The 13,200-nt window shown below is 39.7% G+C and overlaps 1 protein-coding gene across 1 annotated transcript; it reads left to right on the top strand.

Moving 5' to 3' along the window:
- Positions 1 to 581: 581 nt before the first annotated feature.
- Positions 582 to 2,459, top strand: LOC109203201 (uncharacterized). The gene is made up of 4 exons (XM_019362410.2): positions 582 to 1,158; positions 1,253 to 1,361; positions 1,580 to 1,654; positions 1,773 to 2,459. Exons 1-4 carry the CDS (start codon positions 1,086 to 1,088, stop codon positions 1,945 to 1,947), a joined length of 432 nt encoding a protein of 143 aa, XP_019217955.1. The 5' UTR covers positions 582 to 1,085; the 3' UTR covers positions 1,948 to 2,459.
- The last annotated feature ends 10,741 nt before the right edge of the window (positions 2,460 to 13,200 follow it).

Raw genomic sequence — 13,200 nt, 5'->3', positions numbered from 1 at the left:
CAAAAGGATACTTTCACTCATATATTGGACCTCCCACCAGTGAGACATCTGACTCCTCTTTCCCTCTGTTTCAGTGACTCTGTTCACCTAAGTATTGAGTTTTGTGTAGTAAAGTTTTCACGTCCAAGCCACATTAACTGCCTCCACGTTAACTGCCTCTGTCTGAGTCTGCAATCGGGCCTCTCCGCCATAACACTTATGTGCTCATTTTTTAGCTTTGTTTTTTAACACCTCTCTAAATAAAACTTCTTTACATCAGCAGCTTAACTACTAAGATCTGTTTATTAAACGTCACTTCTGAGCATCACTCTTGTTCTTTGTTCCCTTTTCTATCCGACCTGTTTAAACTTTATGACTTCATCTTATCTCTATCTATGACTCCTTCAAATAAAAACAGACTATTCTCTGTAGACACATATTTTTTTTTATCATGTGTACATTATTTCCTTATATAGCTCCAACGCTGCACATATGAGTGGGAGCACAGACGTTAATGATGTGACGTGTGTAGGTGTGTCACTGGGATTGTCATTATGACTCTGCGCTTTAATATGTCCTGCCCAGAAGTGATTGCTAAAGAAATCTTTTGTAACTAAACTGACAGTTTAGAAAACATTCAGAATTTACTTTAAAGGAGAAAAATTGAGACATTTCCTTTCAGTCATTGCATTTAGGCTGTGACCAGCTTGCATTAAGTAAAACAACTCACTTATAACCTTTGTTCTTTAATAATTCCTTAATTAAGTTGCTGATATAATAAACCAAGCGAGGAGAATGACCTCCGACTGCAGGAATCCCAGCACTCCCATGGTCTCACAAGAGGAACCATTACCAAATTCTCAGCAGGAAATTGGTTGATAAAAGTGACTCCTTATGGCAGGATGGTGGAATTTCCCTCAATTCATTAGCATGGAGAGAGAGGAGGGAAAAATAAAACAGGAAGGTGACTGACTTCTGCTTTTCTAGACCTCACTGCATAAATAGCCGGTTTCCCCAGACATCAGTCAGTTCATTGAGCACTCTGAAGAAGAAGGGAGAAGAAAGAACAACAGATAATAACAGATAATTTATCAAACTTTTTGAAAATGGCAAACTCTGGATGTCTCTTTGCGCTGGTCGCCGTTGTCCTGTTGGCTGTGGTCGAGTGTGGCCCATCAGGTAAGTTCAAACTCTGTGTAAGTTTTCCACATTGCTTTTCTTCAGTTTCAGATGGCTTTATTTAAATCTCACGCCGCTTCGTGTTTGTCTTTAGCTGAGAAGCTAGCAACCTGCTGCACAAAAGTCACCACAAAGGAGATTAAGGAACCGATCCTGGGATACCTGGCCCAGAGAGCAAACCCTCCATGTGTCCAGGCAGTCATGTAAGTCATATTCTGACAAATTAAAGAATGAATATACTTTTAACCATCTAATACTGACTTTAGTTATATTGCATTTTAATTTCATAAGCTGTGTAAAAAACGTAAATAAAAGTGACTCTATTATATTGACAATTAACTTAATGCCCTGTTGATATTAGATGAAATGCATTTAATGGCAAGAAGTTTTTTAATTTGAACCTTATTTTTAATTCCTGCAGCTTTCAGACACAGTCCGGTCTTTTCTGCGCTTATGTGAGAGCTCCCTGGGTTCGTGCCAAGATTGTTGCATTCGAGTGAGTTTTATATCATGATTTATTTACTCACATGCTCATTTGGACTCATTCTTGTAATCAGTCCTTCAGTAACAAACCTGTAGTCTCATGTTTTTCTTTTTTTGTTTGTTTCCATCAGGAAAGCTAAAGCCCAGTCCACTACACCATCTGTGGTACCTACATCTCCAGTCTCCCTTCTCTCCATCATAACATCCACCGCCTCTCCTTCATCATCTTCCACCACGCTACCTTCCTCCACATCTACCTCTGAGATGTCGACTGGTGCGACCTTTTCAGTAAGCAGGAATGAGTAGGACGCCATGTGATGAAGAAAGCTGTGACCTCCCCCAAGATGTTGGGGGAACTAACTGATGTTAAATTATTAGCATAATTATTAAGTGTCTTTCAGTTAATTGAAAGCAATATTATTTATTAGTTGAATCTAATTGATCTGTGCTGATATAGTAAAAGCAAATATTCATTGTAAAGTGTATTTATCAATATTCACATGTTAATGTGCACAACATTTGGAGTTTTAAGTTTCTATTACATGCAGGCATGTTTTTATGAAAAATAGAGATATTTATTTACTTAAAATATTGTTGTAACTTAAAAGTGAAGTTGTGAAACCACGATGGTTAGGAACTTTACATTCAGTATTCGTTAGTTTATTATGATCTATTTGGAGGTCAAACAAATGCATTCTGATAATCCAGAAATTCATTTGTTTAATTCTTCTGAGAAAGTGTCATGAGATATTTATTTAATTGAAAGCTTTTATTGTGAGGATTGTGAGGGGGGAAAATAAATATTAAATTTATGGTGATATTGCATCTGTTTTCATTTCAATCTAACTGTGTGTATGTGCAAAACGCACGTCTGTCTCACACTGGCAGCACCTTTCTTTGTGTGTTCAGACCACCTTTAGTGGCTCATGCAGTTATGCAGCTGTAGTTTTATCCCACAATTACTTTAAACAGTGTGGGGGAATCAGGAGTGGACAGTGTCTGAAACAAGTCCAGGTAACTAGCACACAATAAGAGATAGTCCATGTGCGACAGAAAACCTCAATTTGGCCCTTGGGTTTGGGTGCAGAGGGCAGTATGCACGAGGCCCACTTTCTCACTATGAACTCTCCTGATATTGGCCCTCTCTGTACCAGGGTTGACTCAGCTAGACATTTTAAATGGGCTTCTTGCCAGGGAACTGGCAGAGTAAAGACTGTTAAGTGTGAGTTCTGACTGATTAATGTGGTGGAAAATTCAGGCCTGCATGTGTGTGTGTGCCTCAATTTTCACTGAATAACCATAGCAGTGGTGTTTTTTGGAACCAGAACTGGCCATATTTGGAAGTGAAATGTAAGTAAGTTAAGTAAGTTTGGATTACAGTGCTCCACAGCAGGGCCGTGCAGAGACGTTTATAGGGGCGGGTGCTCAAAGCTAAAAAGGGGCACATTGAACCAGGCTGAATAACAACAACACACATTCATCAAGAATCTAATATGGGATCGCATCATACTATATCACTGTTGTGAGGCAAAGCAAACGCAGCCTATGTTTTACCTGATGGGTACAATGTTGCTGTTGAGGGGTTGCTGCTGCTCCTGCTGCTGATAGTGCTGGAGGGCAGCGCTGTGTTGATCTGAGACTATAGACATTAAAAAGTCCATAGGAGAGATGGTAGCTGATTAAACAAGCGTCATGAGATAATAACAAATTGCAAAGATTGGTGACAGCGCTTGGAACCATAAGGCAACAAAAAACTGAGAAATAAACTAGACCCTGCCTGTGAATCACTCTTTGCCTCTCTTCCTCCTTCCATACCCTCATCTCATCTGTCACTCTCCACTTGCTGTCCATCTGAGAACAAGGCACAACTTGCTATTGCAATAAACTATTATTTAATTTTCCACACTTAATGACACAAAAATGTTATAGGAGCAAAACATTTCAGTTGTGCTTATTATTATTTTTATACTGGAATACCTCTCCAACAACTGGTACATGTGTTAATGTTACCTGTGCTCTTTGTAATCCAGCTGCTGAGGGATCCACTGCCTTTAGTAGCCTCACACAGCTCCTACTGTTTCCTCCTCATGTCCTTACCAGCCATGTCTGGACAATGTGATATTATGAGTAATAATTCAAAAATCCATATACATAAAACACACACATGCGTGCACACACAGTGACATTTTAGACCTCCTTCAGAATACTGTATATACTGTGGGCACAAGTTTCCATCATGGTGCTGATCCAGAATCCTTCCCTTATTGTAGCTCTACTAATAAATAATAATAAAGCAATGAGGGAAAAAAAATAAATAAATTTATAATAATGTATTTATGATGATTCCATTTGTTTCACTATCCACTCTGTGCAGGCAGAAAGCTTATTACATTTTTAAACTGTAGAGATACAATAATTTTGCTGCTGTAAAATCAGCATTTTGTCTTATTTAAAATATAAATCTAATATAATCTGTTTCTTAATGTATGTTCTTTAAAATACAGCGTGTTTTTTTTAAATGTTATAATTATAATAATCCATTATTATGTGGACATGCATATTAGATCGTTTTAAGTGAAATATAATCCCCCCAGAAAGGCAGGAAAAGCCCTGTAACTTACTTTAAAACTAAATATGTTCCCTAAAACGGTGGACAGAGCTACAGACCCATGACAGCCTTACCCAGTGAGCCAGCAGCTATGACCAGCACTACTTGTGCAGTTAATAAAGGACAGGTAAAGTTTGTCGTGCTGTTGCACACACACAGCACGCTCATTTGTTTCAGTTCGTCAGTTGCCACAAGACAGCTTACCAACGTGTACGTGATAAGCTAATACTCCTGTGTGCTTTAGACTACAGTGTGCGCTGTACAGCTACTTACTGGTTTTGTCGCATCAGTCTGTGTGTCTGAGGTAATTTGTGTTTCTCCTACAGCTCCGGGCCGCAAAAAATGCGCGTGCTCTTTGTGAGCTCGTTCCCGGCTCGTAACCAGCGCGTTCTGCCGTCAAGGGCGATCATTGGTTAATGGTGATCATGTGACTGATGCAAGCCAGATCCTTTTATTTAGCAAAAATGTGATTAATAGTTAAATATTATTGTTGAGGGGCACAGACAGGACTCCACACGCACACACACATTTAAAAAAAAAAATAATTAAAATTTAACAAAAAAAATTGCCTCAACAAAAGGGCACTTTGGGCACCCATCAGGAAAGGGGCGGGTGCTCAAGCCCCTTCCGCCCCCCCTCTGCACGTGCCTGCTCCACAGCACAGGCGCACTGGGGAGGCATGTTAAATCAGGCAGTCCTTTAAACTTCATTTTCTACATTTTTTTTCTGCCCCACTTTCCACCTCTTCTATACCAGGCTGGTGCTAATGTTTTTACTTTAAAGGTAGCTGGTCAGTGTTCACTGTAATGAAATTCCCCAGCCACTCTGTTATTTTTAAATTTCATGTAGACACGATTTACTCAACAATGGCCTTTGCTGAGATTGCTCAGGTCCAGTATAAATCTCAGTTTAGTGTAATTAACAGTTTGCATGTCTAAGTGCATTTTAATGTAACCTGCGGCACAGGCCTACAAACACTGTTTCCATACATTACATAGATGCAGACACAAGCCAATCAGCACTTAAAACCAATCAAATATAACAATCATACATTAAAGACCGATACATGTGTTTAGCACCAACAGCACAAACACAGACAACATTTTCGGTTCAGTTACGCAGATTAGCAGAAGTGTCTTTCCATCATCATCATCATTATCATCATCATCAGCTACAAAGCAGAGTCATTTTGATATGTTGATGGACAAGGTCAACATATATGGTCAGAAACAATGGCTTGATATGACAAATGTATAGTTAGGGGCAGTTAATATTGCTAACGTTTTTACATCTGGGGCAGTATGTACAGTCAAAATCAGCCATCTATCTTACCAAGTGAGACGTGTAAGAGGTGTAAACTTGTCACAGTCAGCCATCAATACAAATCATGATGCATAAGCTTTCAGGCTCAACCAGTAATACAAAAATAGAATTGGTACATGCAAAATATATAGTGTAAAATAGAAAACAGATGGAATAAAATAGTCCTTTATCGTCATTGTAAAGTATCATATAACCAGTGATGGGAATAACGAGTAACAGCGTTACTTTTTTCAGTAACGAGTAATCTAACTAATTACTATCCCTATCGTTACTACGCCGTTACAGTTACTAACAAGAAAATGCGTCGCGTTACTATTTTTCAACAAACAGATGGTTGAAGCTGTGTTCAGCTAACTGTATCTCATATCAGTTGCACGAAAGTAGCTGTAAGTAATCTGGATGCTACAGCTTTAAGCAGCTGCGCGCTGTCCTGCCGACAGCAATCACTTTCTGCCAGACGATCACTTTTTGGCACAACACCTGGAGCTAAGGGGCAAAACAATCGCATGAGTGCTGCTGTTTGACTGAGGAAGAATAAAGTAGTCGCATGACCACTTAATAAAGACAAAGCAACAAGGTGATATATACCAGTTTATAAATTGTGTTCATAGGCCACGTAAAACCAGAGTCATGATAAACAATATGTACGCGGCGTTTTTTCCTCAATAGTTTCGTCACGTTTACTGTCTAAGGACAGCGCAGCAAGCACTCTCTGCTTATGAGCGAAACCCCCCCCCCCCCCCCAAGAAACCCCCCAAAACAGGGGAAGTTTTAGGAGTGACGGCGAGAGAAAGAGAGAGAGAGAGACAGCAGAAAAAGAGAGAGAGCGAGTTTTGAGATGTGAGAGATTTGTGACGTTTAGCATGTTTGGAGTGTGTAGTTAATGTGTTGTCTTGTGTAGTTAGTGTGTAGTGTTGTGGATAGTTTTGTGTTGTGTGTCAGAACAATGAGGCGACTGCTGTCTCCAGGTAGAAACAGGAGTGATACACCTGCTGCTGTCAGACCTGCAGGTATCAGGCTGTGATGTTCTCCTTTATAGTGGACAGAAATTATTTTTTTGGAGTGACACAAATAATTTGCGTGACATCTTATTGAAGAACAGCTGATTGTTCTGTAAATAGTTTGAAATGGTTATTTAAAAAAAAAGGGTAAAAGGTAAATGGATGCAAATAACTTTGTTGTTTGCAAAACTTGTGCATAGGATTTTAAAATTGACAATTAATATTTGCATTTAAAGTTATGAAATATGATTTAATAAACATGTTTCTGGTTGTTACAGTTAAAAAATATAACTTTTTCTACTCTGATTTTATGTTTTTTGTCTAATTTTGGATCAATTGTGTTAATACAGTATGTCAACATGAAAACATGACTGTAAATTCAGACACGTGAGGTTGTGCTGAAAAGAATGATACCAAACAAGGCAAATAAATAGTTTTTAAAGGTAAAATGTGGAGAGAAAATCAAAAGTAGTAAAAAATGGCTAATTACACCCTGGACCCCAGAGGGTTAAACGTTTTTTTAAACGCAATAGTTACTTTTCAAGTGATTAATTACTTTTAGGATATTGTAACTGAGTTACTAACTCAGTTTCTTTTTTGAAGAAGTAACTAGTAACTATAATTAATTACTTTTTCAAAGTAACTTGCCCAACACTGCATATAACATGTAAATAAATTACAGGACACTAAAGCTTGAGTATATAAGTCAAACAGTTACTATATTATTTTTAGTATATGGCCATAGTATTTTCACTGTATATATAATAAAACCCAATACAACAACAGAAATAAGCATTTTAACAAATGAGCAACTGAGCCTGACTCGTGTATTTAAACTGGATCTGTCACGTCTGCAGTGGCAGACGAGTGGAGCTTGAAAGTAGGACCCAAGATGCAGGCAGCTTCTGATGTGAGCGAGCTTTATTGATATGGTAGGTGAAACAAACAGGAACGTAATGGGCATGAAACAAAACCTAAAGATCAAACTGGGAAACCTAAACTGGGAAAAATTAACCAAACACACCTGAAACCTTAAATGGAGATGCAGGGAGAATGATGCAGACAGACCCATAAACAAGCAGCAACTGAACGCAGATGCAGTAAGGGTCTAGCAGAGCATCTGAAACAGCATTTGCTGATGTCAGCAAAGGATTTCATCTAAGTATTAAAAACAATCCTGATTTTTAAAATCATGCTAGTTTGTTCATGCTGTCTCAGGGAATGGGAGACAGGAGGGAAACATGGCTGGGATTAATTGGACATAACGAGACAAGGGGAAGCAAAACTAGAAATACTGACAAGAGAAACAGACCTTCAAAATAAAACAGGAAACACACCAACAAAACTCTAAACATGCAAACTTAACACAGACTGGGGAGACAGAACATAGGAACTTGAAACGTGGAACAGGAGAGCACAGAGGACACAAAACACTAGGGATAATCACAAACAACCCAACATAAACAAAACCACAGAATATTAATAAACTCAAGCATGAATATGGAGTCCACAGACTCTCACCATGACAGGATCCTGGGGAATCCTGAGGTTTTTGTTGATAAAGTACACATTTATGGCAAATTAAGAGGTTTTTGTCATCTCTTTGTTACCTTCTGTCATCCTCTGCCATCATGTTTATTGTGGTTTTGCTGTCTCTGTCACGGTCTGGCAGGCAGACCGTGGGGAATGATGGAGATAGGACCCAAACGCTGGACTTAGTGGAATGAGCAGTGCATTTATTTACAGTGGGGGTAAATGTACACCACACAATAATTCTCCAGAGTGCTCCCTCAACTCCTGTGTTGTGCCTTCTCCCAAGTGCTGGTATTTCGTGCTCTCTGCTTCTGTGCCTACGCACACCCCGTGCGTCCTGCAGTCCCGTGTTCCACTCTCCTGAGGATAAAACAGCAGACGCAGCCGTTATGACACCAACTCAGCAGGCATACACTAAACTGTACTTGAGACACTGACATGGAGTCTAACTCAACGATCCTGCGCCGGAGGAAGCCCCATCGCTCTGTTATGTAGCTCCCCCGACGAGGCTGATCAGAAGCAGGTGTGTGGGAACATAGGCGTGCCCAGCAGCCGGCAGGACCACACCCATCAGGCCTGCAGGTGGCTGTCCTTCATCCTCCAGCCACACCCGTAGACACACACACGAACACACACCAGCATGGAACACAAGAGCACAGTGCCGCAAACATACATCCAATAATAACAATAATGATAATGATAATAAAGATCCACACTGTTCACGGACCCCGAGTCCCCGGAACCGGGTCCGTGACAGTCTCAGTGTTTTGTTTTGGTTCCCTGAACAGTTTCACCCACAGTATATCTGTGTCCTTCCCATCTGTACCGAATATATGATGTGTTTGTATCTGCATTTACAGTCCAATCATATCTTTGTAGAATGAGGGGGCTTGTTTTCTACAAATTTATCAATGTCATTGTTTTGAAATGTGCCCTCAATTTATTTTCAGTGGTCAGTAGTTTACATAGATCTACAGAGACTGCAGATCATGTTAATGCTGTAGCTGAAGGCTCTTTTGACGTTGTGACGGTGCATCATGAGACCACAGCACACTTGTGATTGCATACTTTAGCGTGCCCTGCCCAGAATGATTGCCAAAGATTATGTGTCACAAATGCCTCAGAGGTGACTTTCACAAAATGAGAATAGCTAAAATTTTTAAAAAAGGTTTGATTCATAAGGGTTTTTTTAACAGAGTTTTTTTTTTTTTACTTTTACAGCCCAGTTTAGATGAAATTAAATTATTGATCCAGAGTCTTTGTTCTTTATCAAATCCTCAATAAATCCTCAGTCAGTAAAATGAATGTTGCCATAAGAATAATTTTGGGGAGTCCTAACACCCACAATCTAACAGTTTGGAAAGCCCATGACCAAATTTAGGACTGAGACTGTGCAATGAAAGTGTTTCTAATTTAACTGTCTCTAAATTCCCCTGAAATCAGAATTTAAAAATAAGAGGAGGAATAAGGAAAAAGCAGGAAGAAGGAAGAGAGTGATCGCTTCTGCTTTCAGGCCATTAATATACTTTAATATTCAACATCGTAAGAGGAAGATCTGTAATAACTGTTAGGTTTTGTATTGTGATTGTCATGTATGCTTAGAAATATCTACCCATATATGCTTACAGGTGTATAATCGATTGTGTAGTGATAGGATGTGTGATCTTTAGTAGGCTGTAAAAGGCTTTGTGTGCATTCCAGAGCTCTCTGACTTTCACACCCACATTTTAGGAGCATGGGAGAGGTCGTACCTTGTCTTATTGTTTTATGGTAGGATAAACTGTTTTAGTCTAAGTGCCTTTTGTTTAGATGGACGGCTCTGGGGAGTCTTCCTGGGGTCACAGTTTGACCCCCCACACACAGATACACACACACACACACACATACAGACACACACACACACACACATACAGACACACACACACACACACACACACACACACATACAGACACACACACACACACACACACACACACAAGGTATTCTTTGTTCACATGCATACCTATGTAAGATGTCATATGTTAATGACCCTATGCATATTCATGGAACCACAATAAAAGAGCAGTATTACGGGAGAGCGGACGAGAGCAACTGGGGTCAAGCGAAGGAACGGCGTTTGTTCAGTTCTCTCCCGTGCACGTAAAACATGAAGAACTTGCCTACTCGTGTCTTGCTTGCTGTGTAATTAAATTGTCTTCAACGTTCCAGCAAATAGGTTCAAGCTACAAACCTCTCAATAACACAAATGGTAAATGGACTGATTCTTATATAGTGCATTTCTACTCTCCTGGAGCACTCAAAGCACTTTATACAACATGCCACATTCACACAAGAACTATTTCTATGCTTTTAAGTGTTTTCTAACTAACATTCACATTATAACTCCGATGGATGCAACTTGTGGTTAGTATCTTGCTCATGGACATTTGGCATGCAGACTGGAGCAGACAGGGATCAGCAGATGATCTGCTCTACCTCCTGAGCTACAGCCAACTGTCTGCTTCTGTGGTGTTGATGGCTAATCTCAGCTCACTTCTACTTTCCTACGATGTCAAGCTGACTGAGAAATCATTGTTCTAGTCCAATCTTCTTTCTCTCAGCCTTCTTAAGGCCTCCACTCTGCGTACTTTAAATCTCGCTAAGCATCTGTCATTCTCCCTTGCAAATACCTTCATACAACCTACCTCCTCCCAATCACCGTCTCTCCCTCATCACTCATCATTCAAGCCTCCATCTTCATCTCCACCCTCAGTGTTTAGGCTCGGGGGTATCCGCCCCAATCTATCACAGCTGGGAATCTATTTTGCTGCCATCGGAGTCTAACTGCCAAACATTTCAAACTACTTCAATTTTTTCAAATGTAATAAATCAAGTTCAATTCCTTCTAATGATGTCCCCTTATTGAAATTTTGTCAGTTCACTGAGCTCTCCAGAAACAACTGGAAAAGGAAGACCAACAGTAACAATTTAATCTCATATTTGTCAAGCTTTAAGAAAACTGTAAAGTCTGGAAGTCTGTTTGCGCTTGTTGCGGTTGTCCTGGTAGCTGTGCGTGTGTATGGGCCAGGCGGTAAATTTAATTTTCATATAAACTCTGTTTATGATCTTTCAGATGGCTGTGTTTTATTTAAAAATGCATTTTATTAAATTATAATCTCAGCTTCAACAGTAAAGCTGGTTTCTTGTACAAACGTCACCATTAAGGAGCCAATCTTCAGACAGTTGGTCCAGAGGGCAACACATCCATGTGCCAGTGCAGTCATGTAAGTAATCGCTGTATTGTGTGTAGAATCTTTAAGGTGAAAAATGAATTCAATCCATGTTGCAATCAGGCTGTAACGTGACAAACTCTGAAGCAAGAGGAGCGCTGTGAATACTTCCGGGTGCAATATAAATGTGCACTGACGACACACACAGAGTCAACGCGTCCAGTTGAGTTCCTCAGATTAGCGGAAGTGAAGTGCAGCACACAGCTACAGATAAAAAGAAGAAAAAAAACCTGACAGTCCCAGAAGCTGCTGCTTGGTAAACCTGCATATTTAGGTTATTGTGGTTGATGAAATACACATTTATGGCAAATTAGAGTTTAATCTATCAAACTTTCAAACAAGGTTTTTATAATGTGTTTGTTCCCTTTTGTGTTTGTCTGTTTTCACCATCACGTTTGGTGTAACCACAAGGTGTGAATGTGAGTTATGTGTCTCTCTGCCTTGCTTCAGGCTAACGTCCTGTCCCCGTCCATCGTGTATCTGGATGGATTAATGGCTATTTTTGTCTCTTGTCTTTTCTTTTTCCTATTTTTGTCTGAACTTGGACTTCCTTTGGTGTGATTAAGATAAATGGTTTGTCTGGTCTTGTGTCTCATGTTTCCTGGATGTTTTGGAGATTATGTATCGGAATTTCAGGAGTGGGACCACGCCTCCAAACACGCTCCTTCCGGTTGTCATCTATATAGGTTCCCCCAGTTCTGCAAGCTGTTCATTCTCATTTACGTGCCCCACCCTCCCTCCCTACTTGTTTTGCATGGGGATCTGCAAGTCCCGGGAGCTGTCACCAGTCCCCTTCGAGGCTTTCCCCAAACCGCAGCTCCATTCATGTCAAAGCATTCACTTTTACTTACTAAAATGCCGTGAAAACCTAAAATGAGGACGTGGGCCCAGCTAGTGAATGTTCTTTTGCCTTTTTATAAAAAATACTGTTGGAAAAAAATGACCTGGAGTGGTATTACACCAAATACTGATGTCAGTTCTTGATATTTATTGTACTTTACATGTAGTTTGCTGTTTTCTACTAATTTAGTAATCTCATTAGTTTGAAAAACATCCTCACTGTACTTTCAGTGCTCAGTATTTTACATAAATCTAGAAAAACGTGTCTTTCCATTTAACTGGATGAGTAGGACATTCTTCAGTTTCACTTCCCCTTATTTGCAAACTTTTCAGAAACCTTGGAAGACTTTCTTCTGTTTCCCCCAGACGCTGGCATTGCACAGTTTCTTGCACATGGGTGGGAGGTCAGAGGTCGATGTTGTGACATGCCCATGCGTCACAGCACCAGAGCACACTTGTGACTGCATACTTTAACATGCCCTGCCTACGGTGATGACCAAAGATTGTGTGTCACGAATGCCACAGAGGTGACTTTCACTAAATAAGAATCATTTAATGTTTTCTAAAAAAAAACAAAAACTTTTATTCATGAATTTATAGAACGGAGAATTTTTGCACTTAAGGAATGATTCGTTTGAATGAAGTTAGACAACAGATTCAGTCTTTGCTTTTTATTAGTTCTTTAAATAAATCAAGTCATCAAAATTAAAAAAAAAAAAAAAAAGGATTTTGAGGGCTCCCAACACCCACAATATGATCGTTGGGGAAAAGCCATGACCAAATTTAGGACTGACATTGTGCAATGAAAGTGGTTTCGGATGCAAGTGTCTTGGAATTCCCCTGAAATCAGCATTAAACTTATTCATTCATGAAAAACGGAGCATAAGATAGGAAAAGAGAAGGAAGAAAAAAACCCCAGAAGGATCACTTCTGCTTTTTAGTGCCTTTAAGTATCCAACATCTCAAGACGTTTGTCAGTACATC

This window comes from Oreochromis niloticus, linkage group LG9 (genome assembly GCF_001858045.2).
Source record: "Oreochromis niloticus isolate F11D_XX linkage group LG9, O_niloticus_UMD_NMBU, whole genome shotgun sequence".
NCBI classification, from domain to species: Eukaryota; Metazoa; Chordata; class Actinopteri; order Cichliformes; family Cichlidae; genus Oreochromis; species Oreochromis niloticus.
This window is presented reverse-complemented; position numbering and strand designations above follow the sequence as displayed.

Excerpts from the sequence above, each read along its gene's own strand:
- LOC109203201 (XM_019362410.2), top strand. The coding sequence starts at position 1,086 with ATGGCAAACTCTGGATGTCTCTTTGCGCTGGTCGCCGTTGTCCTGTTG. Across the intron at positions 1,159-1,252 it reads GGTCGAGTGTGGCCCATCAG|CTGAGAAGCTAGCAACCTGC; the intron begins GTAAGTTCAAAC and ends GTTTGTCTTTAG. Across the intron at positions 1,362-1,579 it reads CCATGTGTCCAGGCAGTCAT|CTTTCAGACACAGTCCGGTC; the intron begins GTAAGTCATATT and ends TAATTCCTGCAG.